The sequence below is a fragment of the Pipistrellus hanaki genome, assembly GCF_964339955.1.
Source record: "Pipistrellus hanaki genome assembly, chromosome: 15".
In the NCBI taxonomy this organism is placed as follows: Eukaryota; Metazoa; Chordata; class Mammalia; order Chiroptera; family Vespertilionidae; genus Pipistrellus; species Pipistrellus hanaki.
In genome coordinates, this window is record NC_140517.1 from 48,371,530 (window position 1) to 48,385,413 (window position 13,884).

At 47.3% G+C, this 13,884-nt stretch overlaps 2 protein-coding genes and 1 pseudogene across 4 annotated transcripts in view; 2 read left to right on the top strand and 1 right to left on the bottom strand.

The window, feature by feature from the left end:
- The window catches only part of LOC311633819 (cullin-2-like), a 392,353-nt pseudogene that overhangs the window by 252,357 nt on the left and 126,112 nt on the right, over nt 1-13,884 (bottom strand). The window lies entirely within an intron of this gene.
- Nucleotides 1-13,884, top strand: part of LOC311633341 (uncharacterized protein) — a 92,523-nt gene that overhangs the window by 66,282 nt on the left and 12,357 nt on the right. The gene's annotated exons all lie outside the window — the stretch shown is intronic.
- On the top strand, nt 1,338-9,126 carry LOC311633410 (zinc finger protein 350-like). 2 transcript variants are annotated; one of them, XM_084906072.1, is made up of 4 exons: nt 1,338-1,392; nt 3,553-3,715; nt 3,996-4,091; nt 7,654-9,126. In XM_084906072.1, the coding sequence occupies exons 2-4, from the start codon at nt 3,574-3,576 to the stop codon at nt 8,880-8,882; spliced, it is 1,467 nt and encodes a 488-aa protein (XP_084762198.1). In that variant the 5' UTR covers nt 1,338-1,392; nt 3,553-3,573; the 3' UTR covers nt 8,883-9,126. The 2 variants fall into 2 exon arrangements, with proteins under 2 accessions (XP_084762198.1, XP_084762199.1); XM_084906073.1 differs by lacking the exon at nt 1,338-1,392 and adding an exon at nt 1,944-2,314.

Below are 13,884 nucleotides of genomic sequence, written 5' to 3' on the forward strand. Positions count from 1 at the left end.
ATGTAAAATAGTGAAGGACTTTCTAAGTCTTTAATCTTGGGTTTTCTGTTTTTTTAAAATATATTTTATTGATTTTTTACAGAGAGGAAGGAAGAGGGATAGAGAGAAACATCAATCAGCTGGCTCTTGCACCCCTCCTACTGGGGATGTACCCACAACCAAGGTACATGCCCTTGACTGGAATCGAACCTGGGACCTTTTAGTCCTCAGGATGATGCTCTATCCACTGAGCCAAACCGGTTTTGGCCATAATAGAACATTTTAATAAAAATTAATTTTTTCCTGGTACATGCTGATGGAACACCAGGGGCAGGCGAGGGATCTCTGTTGGGCAAATTTGACCCCCTTTTGAGAAACATTTGGGCTGAAACCGGTTTGGCTCAGTGGCTAGAGCGTCGGCCTGTGAACTGAAAGGTCCCAGGTTCGATTCCGGTCAAGGGCATGTACCTTGGTTGAGGGCACATCCCCAATTGGGAGTGTGCAAGAGGCAGCTGATCAATGATTCTCTCTCATCAATGTTTCTAACTATCCCTCTTTTCCTCTCTATAAAAAATCAATAAAATATATATAAAAAAGAAACATTTGGCAATATCTGGAGACACTCAGGTGTCATAACCAGTCAGCAGTGTTACTGGCATCTGATGGGTGCTTCCCAACACCCTGCATTGCCCAGAGTGGCTCCTACAGCAAAGAATTGCCCAGCCCTAGCCCCTGGCCCGGCCGCCATGGCTCAGTGGTTGCACACGGACCTATGCACCAGGAGGCCATGGTTTGATTCCCAGTCAGGGCACATGCCTGGGTTTTGGACTTGATCCCCAGTGGGGGGCATGCAGGAGGCAGCCCATCAATAATTCCCAGTGGTTAGTGTGCAGGAAGTGGCCGATGGATGACTCTCATCATTGATATTTCTATCTCTCCCTTCCTCTCTGAAATCAATTAAAAAATATATATATTTAAAGTTTTATTTATACAAACTAATAATACAAGCCGCGGCTACATGACGTCTTTGCCCAGCCCGCCAAACACTATTTAATTGGCTCTGTATTTCCCTTGAGAAGCTCAAATCTCTGAAAACACACTAAGTTTCCACAAGAGTACAAGTGCCAGGTCAGGAGATGATCTCGGGTGCTTCCCACCTTCCAGCCATCCCTGGCTGCTGCTGCCAAACCTGGGGCTTTGCCTTCCGTACGGCAGCCGGGCCTCCCAACATGGCGGCCCCCGTGGTGGCGCCGCGCGCTGGGAGCGGACATATTGCCTCAGAGGGGACAGCGGAAATCGCTCGCTTTCCCCCCCCCCCCGATGCCCATGATCCTCCTCGGCCACCGTAGTGACGCAATATCTGGGCGACGATTCCCGAATCTGAATCAGTTCGCGGGGTGTAAGGTTCAGCAGGTGAGTGTGTTCTTCTTGTCCTTTGACTTTTTTTTTTTTTTTAGAAAAAAAGTTTTGTCTCCATTGAAGTTTGCTCTCACGGGGTGGGAGGGGTGCGGCTGGATCCGGGGGATTCGCGGCGGGGATGCGGGGCGGCGGGGGAGGGGAGGTAGAGCGCCGGGGTGTTGGGAGGAAGCCGGGGTGACGCTCCTGCCTGCGGTCGGGGTGCCTTTGGGGTCACCAGGGTCCCGACCGTCCGGGCCTGTGCGGGGCTCTGGGAGGGACGGGGGGGCATTTCGGATGGTCGCGGAGTCGAGTTGCGGTTTGGGGTGTCCCGTGGGGCTCAGGGAATTGGGGGCGGCGTGAGGGCGGGTTCGGGGACGATGACGGGCGTCGGGTCCGGGTTCGGGGATGATAACGGGCGTGGGGTCCGGGTTTGGGGGTAATAACGGACGGGTGAACAGGACCTCGCGAGGGCTTCTGGCCCAATATTCGGAATAATAACGGGCGTCGGTCCGGGTTCGGGTTTAGTAACGGGCGGGTGATCCGGGTCTCGGGAGGCGGAAGCCTCGGCCGTTGGGCGGGGGCGGCCTCCGAGCTGGAGGCTGAGGCGGTTTCCCTGCTGGGAGCGCACAGGCGCCGTTTGCCTTTGGGCTGGTGGTGGCATCGCAGCTGCGGACGTTCTTGGCCGTGTGTCCGGGGCCGATGTGTCCTTATGTGGGGGGATGTGTAGCTCAGATGTAAACCGCAGAGAAGGCGGCAGAGCCCCGGCTAGTTGTGAGGAAATGCCCTGTTTTTTTAGCTCATTATCCGGGGCCGGCTCACCGCAGCGGAGAGACGAACCCAGCCTCGCCCATGGGTCACTCATTGTTTGGGGCGGCTTTCGAGCTACAAACGCAGAACTGGGTCCTGTGACAGAGGTCTGGGGTGCTCAAAGCTGCAAGTAAATGGCTATCCCTGGGCAGAAAATGTTCGCCAACATCTGCGCGCGCTCTCTCTCTCTCTCTCTCTTTTCTTTTTTGGCTAACAGAATCTTCATTTTATTTAATATGCATCCCTCCGCTAAGGTAACCTGTATCCCTGTGTATGTATTAAGTCCTGCTTCATTCATCTTTGTCCACCGCGGTGGTTGCAGTTCCCATCGCTAGTGATTGATTTAAATAATTCATTGGATTGCTTTTTCCATGTTTGATGAAGTACTGTCTCCAATAACCTTAATGTTCTGTCCTACTTTCTCATGTTCATAATCTGCTAGAGGCCCGGTGCATGAAATTCATGCAAGGGGCTTGGCCCCACCACTGCCCCTGAGGCTGGCTCTGCTGCTCACCCACACCACTGGCTTTGTCCAAGTCCAGACTAATTGGCACATTACACTTTTATCACTAAAGATTCTTTTCTCAAAGCATCGGCTCTTCAATAGAAGATAGGAAATCAGGGTCCCGTTGCCCACCCAGAAAATTCACCTGCTACAGTGACAGGAGTTAGCAGTTTCTATGAGTTTAGGTTAATAAAATTATGATTCATCCAGGATTTCAAGTTTAATGACATGAAAATGTTTATAATAATGCCAGGTCGGCATGGCTCAGGGGTTAAGCATGAATCTATGAACCACAGGGTCAGGGTTCGATTTCTAGCCAAGGGCACATGTCCATGTTGTAGGCTCCAACCCCAGTCACCCCTAACTGCCCTCCCCTGCTGGCCATCTTGTGGTGGCCACCTTGTGTCCACAGGGGCAGCCATCTTTGATCACATGGGGGTGGCAATCTTATGTGTTGGAGTGACGGTCAATTTGTATATTAACTATATATATAGGATATATATATATAAGTATATCTTTTGTCTTTCAAATATATGAATGTGGTGTTTCTCGTGTAACAAAACAATTCTGCTTGGTCACATTATGGAAATTTCTAACTGGATGAAAGCATAGATGACTGAATGCTCAATTTCAAAATATAGGATGGGCAAAAGTAGACTTATAATTGTATATATTTGATACAGAGTTAATTCTGGAATTGTTTATTAATTATTGTCTTATATCTGTAAACCTACTTTTGCCCCACCTTGCATTTTACTAGGCATGTGATCACTCAATTATATACTAAACTAAAATCCCACTTGCTATATAGTTGCAGTCTAAAGTGAGCAGAAAAACTAACATTTCTTCTATGTATTCTAAAGGACATTGCACCATTGCACAGCATGGAGTTGTCACATGGACCCCTGACATTTCAAGATGTGGCCGTGAACTTCACCTGGGAGGAGTGGCAGCTCCTGGGCCCCGGGCAGAAGGACCTGTACAGGGACGTGATGCTGGAGACCTACCGCCACCTGGTGTCCGTGGGTGAGGACAGCTCCCCTGTGTCAGTCAGAGGGTCCCCAGTCAGTGGCCTTTCCATCCTCAGCTTCTGAAAGCTCTGGCATGTCTGGTTTTCTGAAGTGGTAGCTGAATCTTAGTTTTCCCTCTCGACCCAGAGAGGAATATTCTCCCTTCTGCTGAGAGAATAGCCTTTACAAAGTGTGAACATTGTTTTGTCTTTATTATATTCTGTGGTCTTCAAAGACCCCAAGCCCTAGATCACATGCCTAGTGTGTCTAAGGCTTCTATCATTCCCCATGAACAGGTTGTGAGGCCAGCAAACCTGACATACTGTCCAAGTTGAATCAGGGAGGAGCACCATGGACAGTGGCAGGTGAACTCCACTGCGGAACCCGTTCAGGTGAGTGAGAACGAGCATAGGGGCCTGTGGAAATCACATTCTAGTCACTCGGAGAAGAGGCTCAGAGGTGAAGGGATTTGAGGATAGGTGAGCAGTGCCTGTGTATGTCCTTCCCAGTGAGAGAGAGACCCCTTTCTGTCTGTAGGAGTTCAGAGAAAAATAGATCCCTTTATCTCTTCTGGGATTTGATTCATCTTTCTCTTCACCTTCATTTTTGGTTGTGTGGTCCATTTAAAAAAAAATGTTTTTATTTATTTGGTGTTTTTTTAAGAGAAAAAGAAGGGAGAGTGAAAGAGATAGAAACATCAGTGATGAGAGAGAATCGTTGATTGGCTGCCTCTTGCACGCTCCATAGTGGGAATCAAGCTTGCAACCCAGGCATGTGCCCTGACTGTGAATCTAACCATGACCTGATTCACAGGTCTTTGCTCACTGAGCCAAGCCAGCTAGACATGGTTCTTTCTTTTTTCTTTTTTCTTTTCAGGATTCTCAAATCTTTTCCTTCTTCATACCCTTCCACCTGCCCTGCTATGAGAATGCACGGGCCTTCAGGGACAAGTTTGCTCACCGTCTTCTAAGCACTGCTCCTTCCTGCCCCTGCTGTGGTTGATTGCCTTCCTAACATCCACCCCATCTTGGACGATGTGTCCCCAGGGAAAGTGGCTCACTGTGCTTTTGCTTTCCTTTTTCTCTCCTTTTTTTCTTCACTCGGAGATTCTTCTTAGGATCTGGTTTCCATTTTCTCATCTGAACCACTAACCTTTCAAAGTTTTCTTCATTTTCCTCAGCTAAGCTTCTTTTGTTCTCTTCACAAGACTCCTGTAGTGCAATATTCCCAATTTGATCCACCACTGACACTATTGTGTGGAATTTAGTCATCTCAGTGGCAACTCAGCTCCCAAGCACTACAAGGAACTAGAATCATGGGCCATGCTAGTGAAATCCAAAGTTCAGATTCTCCTTCACTCCTGTGCACCTGTCTGCCTGACCATCCAGCCACCAGCTCAGTTGTTCCCCACCCACAGAGCTCTCTTCTTTTCTTTTTTTAAAATATTTTTATTGATTTCAGAGAGGAAGGGAGAGGGAGAGAGAAAGAGACACATCAATGATGAGAGAGAATCATTGATTGGCTGCCTCTTGCACGCCCCCCACTGGGGACTGAGCCTGCAACACAGACATGTGCTCTTGACCGGAATTGAACCTGGGACCCTTCAGTCCACAGGCCGATGTTCTATCCACCTAGCCAAACCAGCTAGAGCCAGAGCTCTCTTCTTTCAAGGGGTTTACTGTTAATGATGTGCTTCAACTACAACATTTAACTAGATATATTCTCAATTCCACCCTAAACCAAACCAAAATACTCTTGCCTACTTCAAATTAAATTCTTTGAGTATTTTCTAATTCCCTCACGTCCTTTAACTCTTAAAAAATATCAATGGATACAATGTTCTCCAGTAATTAAAAAACACAAAAAGAACTTTATTTAATTCCAACTGAGATGATAATTTACTAGGGACTTGTGAGTAGAGGACTATCTCCTTATCTATCTATATATATAATCTCTATATATAAAAGGCTAACATGCATGAACAACAAATACATAACTATCAACAAGTGAATCAAAAACCAAGGGAATTAAAAAAAATCTGATGAATAATATTAACTGGTGGATATAATAGAATCAGAGGTATGGAGCGGGAGTGAACTGATGATTCTCGGGGAAAAGGGGAGGGGGGGTGTGGGAAGAGACTGAACACAAACTGTGCATCTGTGGATGAGGACAATGGGGGGTGGGGAAAGGGCAGAGGGTGGGCTGGGAACCTGGTGGAGGGGAGCAATGGAGGGAGAAAAAAAATGAGGAACATTTTTAATAATATGAACAATAGATTTATTTTTAAAAAAAAAAGAAAGAAAGAAAGAAAAAGAAAGAAAGAAAGAAAAGGCTAATATGCAAATTGTCCCCTCAGGAGTTTGATTGCTCACTATGATGTTTGCTGAACACCAGGGGAGAACACAGAACCCAGGAAGTCCCCGGCCAGGAGTCAGGGAAGAGAGGACCCAGCTGGCAACTGGCAACCAGGGAAGGGAGGCCCCAGTCAGCAGCCAGAATGCCCCAATCAGCCTTGACCACTGACCAGGTCTACACGCTCATGAATTTCATGCCCCGGGCCTCTGGTTGTGATATAATTTATGTGGAAAGATGACTTTGGCTGCTGGATGGAAAACAGTTGCCGCTGGCTGAGGAGGAACAGAGTAGGCAGACAAGGCTACTGCTGTAGTCTGAAAGAGGGACTTGCTTCCACGTGTGGAAGGGGTGTTAGTCCAATTCTGGGCACATTCATAGGGGAAGACAGGTGGGATTTATCACGGAGGTAGATGCTGTGTGTGAGCGAGAGTAACAGATGAAGGGTGATCCTGAGAAGTTCTGTTCTGGTTACAGGGGAGAGTGGAGTTCTCATTTACGTGAATGGAGATGAGATGTGGAGAAGTACTTGGGTTGCAGATTGGGGTTCTGTTCTGGAGGGTGTGTCACAGGATCTAGGAGCTTTCTGTTGTGTTATCACCTTATTGCTGCCATACCCACCACACTAATGAACCACAGCGAGTCCTGGCTTCTGAAATGTAGCTTATTTTCCTCCACCTCTCTCCAGCTCCACTGTGCCTTCCCACCATTTTCACAACTTGTAGCTGTTTCTCGCATGTGTCTTTACCCTTTAAGTGGCTTCACCAAACTGCAGTGTAGGCCCCCTGTACATGAGGACTGTGTTTGTGTGTCCTCAACCTAGGACCATTTGGTACACAGTGGTCAGCAGTGATGAATGTGGAAGGAGTGAGTCTGTCCCTCTCCCGTTTGGTTAAGGTGGCCCTTTTCTATGTGTCTGCTGATTCCATAAATTGCCTATATTTTATAGTCTGCATGATTGTCATGACCTTAGGAAGTAGACAAATCTGTATTTTTTTTTAATTTAATTTTTTAAAGATATATTTTATCGATTTTTAACATAGAGAAAGGGAGAGGGATAGAGAGTTAGAAACATCAATGAGAGAAAAACATCGATCAGCTGCCTCCTGCACACCTTCTACTGGGGATGTGCCTGCAGCCAAGGTACATGCCTTTGACTGGAATTGAACCTGGGACATTTCAGTCTGCAGGCCGACGCTCTATCCACTGAGCGACACCGGTTAGGGCCAAATCTATATTTCATCATGATGAAATATAGAATCTATTTTTACACTCAACTTTCACCTATTTTATTATTGTGTTTTCCAAAGAATATTGAACATGGAATTTTGTAACAAATATATTTTTATTGATTTTAGAGAGGAAAGTAGAGGGAGAGTTACAAACATCAATGATGAGATAATCACTGATTGGCTGCCTCCAGCACACCCCCTACTGGGGATTGAGCCCTTACTAGGAATCAAATCATAACCTCCTGGTTCAAAGGTCGACACTCAACCACTTAGCCAAGCCATCTGGACTGAAGGTATCAGGATAATTTTTTATTACCTTTCTTCCAATTCAAATGTTGGATGAGTTCATTGTTCTGTTCTTTCCTAGATATCCGGAAACGTGATGATCATCTGCCAGAACACTTACAAAATGAAAGCCTACAACAATGGCATCAGCGTAACACATATGAAAATGCTGCCCAGGAGAGCACAAACCATTCTCTGTTAAAACAAAAACATATGTTTGACTCACATGGAAAAAGTATAAAATCAGATTTATCTTTACTTAACCAGAGAAGAAACTATGGAATCACCTTGCATACTGAGCTTTCTGAAGATAGAAAATCCTGTCTCCATGCCAACAGTGAACAGTTTCAGGCTGAAGTGAAATTTCACAAAAGCCAAAAACTCATCAGTACTGAGTCCCAACTCATCAAACTTCAGAAAAGAGAGAAGGCTCACGTGATGGGTGACTGTGGGAAAGCCTTCCAAAAGAGGTCTTGTCTCTCTGATCATCAGATCATCCATTCAGGTGAGAAGCCACGTCAGTGTTTTGAGTACAGGGAAGCATTCACAATCCTCATCCTCACTGAACAGAGAACAAGAGAGAAACCCTTCACATGCAGTAACTGTGGGAAAGGCTTCCTCCAGAATCGCGACCTCATTGTACATAGGCGAATTCACAGAGGGCCCAAACCCTGTATCTGCAGCGAGTGTGGAAAAGGCTTTGTGAATAAGAGCAATCTCACTGTACATAAGCGATTTCACACGGGGGAGAAACCTTTCGTGTGCGACGAATGTGGAAAAGGCTTCATCCAGAAGGGCGACCTCACAGCGCATCAGAGAGTACACACAGGACAGAGGCCCTTCGTGTGCAGCGAGTGTGGAAAATGCTTTTCCTGGTCCTCAAGTCTCATGAAACATGAAAGAATTCACACCGGAGAGAAACCCTATTCCTGTGACATGTGTGGGAAAGCTTTTGCCTACATGTCAACGCTTGTGACACATAAAAAAAGACACCCAAGAGCAATATGTGGCGGTCCAGTCAAGGCCATACGTCCTCGCTTAGAGAGCCCCAGCTCATCACAGACCAGTGTTGTCCTGCAGCAGATAAACCCTCTTAATACAGTGACTACGCAGGTGCCTTCTGTGTTTTCTCACACAGCACTAAACATCCCTGGGCCTCTAGCAAACAGGAATGTAGTCAGTGTGGCCCAGCCTGTGGCCAGAGGTGCGCCCTCCGGAGGATTTTCACAGAACAGCAACCTTCTGAATGCAGTGAGTGTGGTCTCACCCACAGTGATCAATTACATGTTCCTTTATGTCACAGGAAAATAATAGGAGACATTCTCCTAGTTCAGATTATTGTTGAAAAGTATATCCTGAGAGAAATTGTGTAAATGCTGAAACTGGGAAGTTGTGAGAGTCTCATGCTGTTAAATATTTGCATTGATATAAAGGCATACTCAGGTCTTAACCTAAACACATACATCAATTAATCTATTGTATCAATTGAAGAAATAAAAGAAGCTATGTGCATGTAATTCGATTTTTAAAACATAAATGTAATTTGTATCTGAAATGTTGGTGTGAGTGAAATAGGCCTGGTCTCAGTTCTCATTGCTGTAAGACAATAGCATAGCCTGGGAGGTATACAGAAGCAAAAGTGTATTTAAATATAACTCATTCTGTAAGTTATATTCATGCCTATCACTATGGTGTACACCTGAAAGTAATATTATCCTATCTAATAAACTAGTAATATGCAAATTGGCCATCAATCCAACACACAAGCTGGCTTCCCCCATGTGGTCAAAGATGGCTGCCCCCATGTGGACACAAGATGGCCACCACAAGGGAGGGCAGTTGGGAGCTATCAGGCCAGCAGGGGAGGGCAGTTGGGAGGGACCAGGTCTGCAAGGGAGAGCAGTTGGGTGTGACCAGGCTGGCAGAGGAGGGATGTTGGGGACAACTAGGCCTGCGGGAAGAGCAGTTCCGGGGAACCTAGGCCTGCAAGAGAAAGCAGCGGGGGTGGGGGTGGGGAGGAGAGGAGGGACCAGGCCTGCAGGGGAGGGTAGTTAGGGGTAATCAGGCAGGCAGGGGAGTGGTTAGGAGGTGATCAGGAAGAAGCAGGGGCAATCAGGAAGGCAGGCAGGTGAGCAGTTGGAAGCCAGCAGTTCTGGATTGTGAGAGGGATGTCCCAGATTGGAGAGGGTGCAGGCTGGGCTGAGGGACACACACTCCTGTGCACGAATTTCATGCACCGGGCCTCTAAAGCTATATATAAACTTTAAATGGAGCCTTCATGAACCATAAGCAAACTACACAAAATGCAAACTACCAGGATATTTGGAACAAAGAACTTGCTCCCATTTGGGTTTATTTGTAAGAGAAAGTTCATAAGTTAGGGAACAATTTCAATGTACTGAGCAATTTGTATAAAATGTTAAAATATTTTCCAAGCCTGTCCATGTGGCTCAGTGGTTGAGCATCGACCTATGAACCAGGAGGTCAGGGTTTGATTGCCAGTCAGGGCACATGAGGCGCTTTGCCGGGAGTACTGAATGACCCTGAGCCGCAGGAGCCACATAGGGCAGGGCTGACGAAAGCCAAGGCTGTAGGCTCCACCCTGAAACCCTGTCCCATCTGTAACTGCGAAATGCGACAACAAAAAAGATCACAAACGAAAGAAATGGAGGACAAAAAGCGACTGGATATAGAGTTCAAATCTACGCTTATAGGGTTTTTCAAGAATTTCCTAGAAAAGATGAATAAGACGTATGAGGATATGAAAAGAGATCAACAAGAAATGATAAGGGAGCAACAAGAAATGATAAGGGAGCAACAAGAAATAAAGAATACATTGTCTGAAATAAAAAATATTATACAGAGTCTTAAAAACAGAATGGAAGGGGGAGAGGGAGACATATGTAATACTTTCAACAATAAAGTATCATTAATGTCTTTATAAACTCGGTAACACTGACACTAAAGCCAAGACTCCCTAGTCTAGCGATTGAGCCAAAAGTCCCCAGAGCTGCCCTCCACCCCGCCCCTCGCCCACAGCCCCGTGCAGACCCACCTGATGCTGAGCTCAAGACTCCATGGCAGCGGCCAAAGGCTCAGCTCACTTTTAAAGCCATTCCCATCTGGTGCCCCCAGCCTCCCTCCAGCTCTGTTGCTAGGGACGCTTCTGAGAGTCCCGTTCTGGGCGTGGGCGTGGCTCTGTGACGCAGCCACGCCCACGCGTCTTTGTGAGGGAGGCATTTTTCTTACTTCCCACCTGCTGGGTCCTCGTGATCCCGAGAATCCCTTTTCCAGTGACCCTGTGGCCTCGGTTTCTCAGAGCCCTGCCCTCACCGTTCATCGCTTTTGCCTCGACAGCAGGTATCTGACCAAATCGTGAAGGTCTGACAGGCCGGGTGGGGCCTGACCGCCACCTCTTCTGTCTCGGCTCCTACAAACTTGCAGTTTGTCATCCCAGGTCTTCTCAAGGATTAGGTCCATGGAACTTCACTTCCGGTAAGATGGCTGCCCCTTCCGGTAAGATTTGCTTAGCAGTAGTGCCGGGGCCGCCATCTTTCCCGTTTTGCCCAAAGTATAAACGGAATACAGCCTGCTCCACCTTGGCCTTGACTAAAATAGCGTGTTCACCGCAGTGTTCTTGACAGTGAAGGAGGCTAAGAGACGTCCAAAAAGTGACTAATTTCTTCTCCCGTTCACTGAGGCCATAGAAGACACCATAACGGCCGCTTGGGGCCCCGAGAGGCGCGGTGGGCGTGGCCACGTTGCTGCGTCACAGAGCCACGCCCACGACCGGAACGGGACTCTCAGAAGCGTCCCTAGCAACAGAGAGAGAGAGAGGCGCTGGGGCACCAGGGGGAGTCGTTTGGGGAGTGAGCTGAGCCTTTGGCCGCTGCCATGGAGTCCTGAGAAGCTCAGCATCAGGTGGGTCTGCGCGGGGCTGTGGGCGAGGGGCGGGGTGGAGGTGTGGCTGTGAGTCAAGAGAAGGGCAGCTCTGGGGACTTTCGGCTCAATCGCTAGGGAGTCTTGGCTTTAGTGTCAGTGCTACCGAGTTCATGAAGACATTAATGATGGAAAATGCAAACGGCATCAGGGTTTGTTGTTGTCAGCGTGGATGGTGCTGTGGGACTCAGTGGTCAAGAACCTTAGTCGGTTTGTCTGAGTGGATAGAGCGTCGGGCTGTGACCAAAGTGTCACGGGTTCGATTCCAGTCAAGGGCATGCACCTCGGATGCAGGCTCCCCCCTGGCCCAGGCCCTGGTCTGGGCCCATGCAGGAGATGTGTTTCTGTCACATGGATATTTCTTTCTGTCTTTCCCCTCTCTCTTCCACTCTCCAAATCAATGGAAAAATACCCTCGGGTGAGGATTAACAAGAACAGAAAACCAGAATCCGGCGTGGTAGGTGAGTGTCATTGATCTGGATTTTGCTGGGGCTTTGATAAGGAGAATCCTGGCCAGGGATCCAGTTAGTGAACGCAAGTTTCTGGTTCATATTTCATATTTAATTTGGAATCAGATATTTTTGTGTTTTGTTTGTTTGGGGGGGTAGGTATTTATTTATTTTAATATATTTTATTGATTTTTTTACAGAGAGGAAGGGAGAAGGATAGTCAGAAACATTGATGAGAGAGAAACATCGATCAGCTGCCTCCTGCACACCCCCTACTGGGGATATGCCTGCAACCAAGGCAAATACCCTTGACTGGAATCAAACCTGGGACCTTTCAGTCCGCAAGCCGATGCTCTATTCACTCAGCCAAACCGGTTTCGGCCAGAGTATATATTTTTAAGTTTTTTTGTGTGTGCTTCCTTCTCATTTGGAATGATCTGTATAACATCGATGTCATTTATTTTATTACTTAATCTCTAATTATAAATATACTAGAGACCCGGGTCCCTGGGCCTGGCCTGCAGGGATGGGGCTGAAACCAGCTCTCTGATATCCCCCCAGGGGCCTGGGATTGTGGGAGGGCGGTTCTCAGATGAAGCACCCCAGAATTGGGCTCCCCTCCTTTCTCCTCCCAATATGATGTCACTTTCTCTCTGTATCTGTTTGCCTCTTTCATCTCACTGTACCCTACATTTGGCAAATAACTGATGACTTGTGGGCATTTAGCTGCAAAATGCAACTATTTAGCAGACAGGACTTACTTAGCCTGGAATCTAGCCTGTCCAGGGCAGGACCCTGCTCAATGTCAGGCTCCGGCCCAGGCCCTTCCACCCAGGAGAAGTCCTGTGGCGGCGGGAACCTCCTTCTTTTCCCACCTGAGCTGCTTCTTCGCCTCCTTCCTTCCCTGGAGGTTGCCCGCTGGAGCTACTGTCCGCCCAGAAGCCTCGGCCTGTTTCTCAGCTGAGAGTGGTAGCGGGAAAACTCATTGCCTCTACTGGAAATCCATATTAAGCAGATGGGCCTGTGGGGTGCCAGATGTTGGGGCCTTGGCCAGTAGGTCCTGCAACTCTCATCATTTAGCTAATCAAGTTGAAAAGTTTTGCTGAAACCGGTTTGGCTCAGTGAATAGAGCGTAGGCCTGCAGACTCAAGGGTCCCAGGTTTGATTCTGGTCAAGGGCATGTACCTTGGTTGCGGGCACATCCCCAGGGGTGTGTGTGCAGGAAGCAGCTGATCTGTGTTTATCTCTCATCGATGTTTCTAGCTCTCTATCTCTCTCCTTTCCTCTCTGTAATAAATCAATAAAATATTTTTTTTAATTGGAAAAAAGATGCCGAAACCGGTTTGGCTCAGTGGTAGAGCGTTGGTCTGCGGACTGAAAGGTCCCAGGTTCGATTCTGGTCAAGGGCATGTACGTTGGTTGCGGGCACATCCCCAATAGAGGGTGTGCAGGAGGTGGCTGGTCGATGTTTCTCTCTCATTGACGTTTCTAGCTCTCTATCCCTCTCCCTTCCTTTCTGTGGAAAATCAGTAAAATACATATATATATATATATATATATATATATATATATATATTTTTTTTTTTAAATATGTTTGTTTTTAATATATATTTTATTGATTTTGTACAGAGAGAAAGGGAGGCAGATAGAGAGCTAGAAACATCGATGAGAGAGTCATGGATCAGCTGCCTCTTGCACACCCCCTACCGGGGATATGCCCGCAACCAAGGTACATGCCCTTAACCGGAATCCAACCCGGGACCCTTCAGTCCCCAAGCCGACGCTCTATCCATTGAGCCAAACCGGTCCCGGCCAATAAAAATATTTTTCAAACAATTGGAAAAAAAGAAAAGTTTCTGTAAGGATCAGACCCACGACCTCTGCAATGGGGTAGGGCCCTGGTGGGGAGCCAGACCCCAAGTGGG